At 49.5% G+C, this 1586-nt stretch overlaps 1 protein-coding gene across 1 annotated transcript in view; it reads right to left on the bottom strand.

Moving 5' to 3' along the window:
• DNAH9 (dynein axonemal heavy chain 9) overlaps positions 1 to 1586 on the bottom strand; it is a 301371-nt gene that overhangs the window by 18371 nt on the left and 281414 nt on the right. The window contains 1 exon segment of the mRNA XM_007455019.1: positions 533 to 724. Coding sequence (XP_007455081.1) covers positions 533 to 724 — 192 coding nt within the window.

Below are 1586 nucleotides of genomic sequence, written 5' to 3'. Positions count from 1 at the left end.
AAAAAAAAAAAAAAAAAAAAAAAAAAAAATAGAAATAGCTGAAGTAAGAGTAAAATGAAAACCCAAAGTGAGAGTATGAAAAAACTCCATGAGAATGTTTTCTTGGTATGTGTACTTGTGTTCACAGCAACCAACAAAGAATAGGAGGGGTGAGGGATCTGCCCACAGGATCATGTCCCTCTGAAGATATTTAGAACCACTAATATAATCTTTACCAAAAGTTGGCTACGTTCTTACCTAAATTTTTGCTCCTAATGGTTGTGTCAATATCCTGAATGAAAACAATCAGATAAATGCCCGAGATGTTGCTTGTGGAAAAGAGCACCAAATAGCATTATTGAGCTAAACATCAAGAATAAAAAGATCTCTAAAAGTTCAACGTTATCACTAATTTGAGGCTAGAAATCCTATAGTAGCTCTCAAACTGAACAGGCTGAGAGCCATGCTGGATGTGACCTCGGCTCTTTAAGCTGGGCTTCCCCGGCCCTGCATGTGCATCTCCAGTCCTTCGGGGAGAGACCCAGGTCCCTACCTGGTGGTAAGCATTGTAGTCCATGTTGCCTGGGAGGGGGAACCCTGGGGCCAGGGACAGCTCTCCGTCCAGCATTTCTGGTTTGATGAATTCCTCCAGGTAGGTCCTGCAGAGTCTCCTGTCCCACTCGTCAGTGATATGGCCTCCGTACATGATCTCAGCAAAGAGGTAGCGCAAGTCATCATAGGGGACCTGAGAGACGGGAAGGAAGGGAATATCTCCACGCAGGCCTTGCGATGGCCCAATGTGTGGATAGAGCGTGAGCCACAAGATAGGGTGGGTCTTGAGATTAGGAACAATGTCTTATTCATCCAAGCTCCCCTGGTGCCCAGCGGGGTCGGGCACATGAGGGAGCTCAATAAACGCTGGAGTAATTACATCAAAGAGTGAGAAGAGGGCTTCCCTGGTGGTGCAGTGGTTGGGAGTCCGCCTGCCGATGCAGGGGACACGGGTTCGTGCCCCGGTCCGGGAAGATCCCAAGTGCCGCGGAGCGGCTGGGCCCGTGAGCCATGGCCGCTGGGCCTGCGCGTCCGGAGCCTGTGCTCCGCAACGGGAGAGGCCACAACAGTGAGAGGCCCGCGTACCCTTAAAAAAAAAAAAAAAAAAAAGAGTGAGAAGAGGTAAGACGCCAGCACTCTTGCACACATGCCTTCCCTCTTTCACAGTCATTAACTGTGGCAGTGAAGTCAGTCTCTACCTATGGGTCCTTTAATCACACCAGTGTCGAACGGAAGAAAGCGAGGGCATGGGTACTTTTCCCATTTCCTGCCATTAATTAGCATATTAATTAATCGTCTCCTTGGAAAGTTCAGAGTGAATGAAATACAGCACACAAGTTCATGGGTGTTAGAGACAGGGGTGGAAGCCACCTGGAGAAAGCCGCGTGGCCGCGGCAGGTGAAGGGTTGATGTGCTGTGTGGTGGGCTTCCCAGGACCCTGGAACCGGAGGCAGAGGCACTGCTTCTGGGCTGGCTTCATTGTCCCCCAAAGGATGCTGTGTTTGGTCCATGAACCAGAAGAGCCTTATGGCGTACACATGCCCTTAACTGGAAGA

This window comes from Lipotes vexillifer, unplaced genomic scaffold (genome assembly GCF_000442215.2).
Source record: "Lipotes vexillifer unplaced genomic scaffold, Lipotes_vexillifer_v1.1 scaffold1233, whole genome shotgun sequence".
Taxonomy (NCBI): Eukaryota; Metazoa; Chordata; class Mammalia; order Artiodactyla; family Lipotidae; genus Lipotes; species Lipotes vexillifer.
The sequence above is the reverse complement of the archived record's forward strand: the minus strand, read 5'-3'. Positions and strand labels throughout refer to the sequence as shown.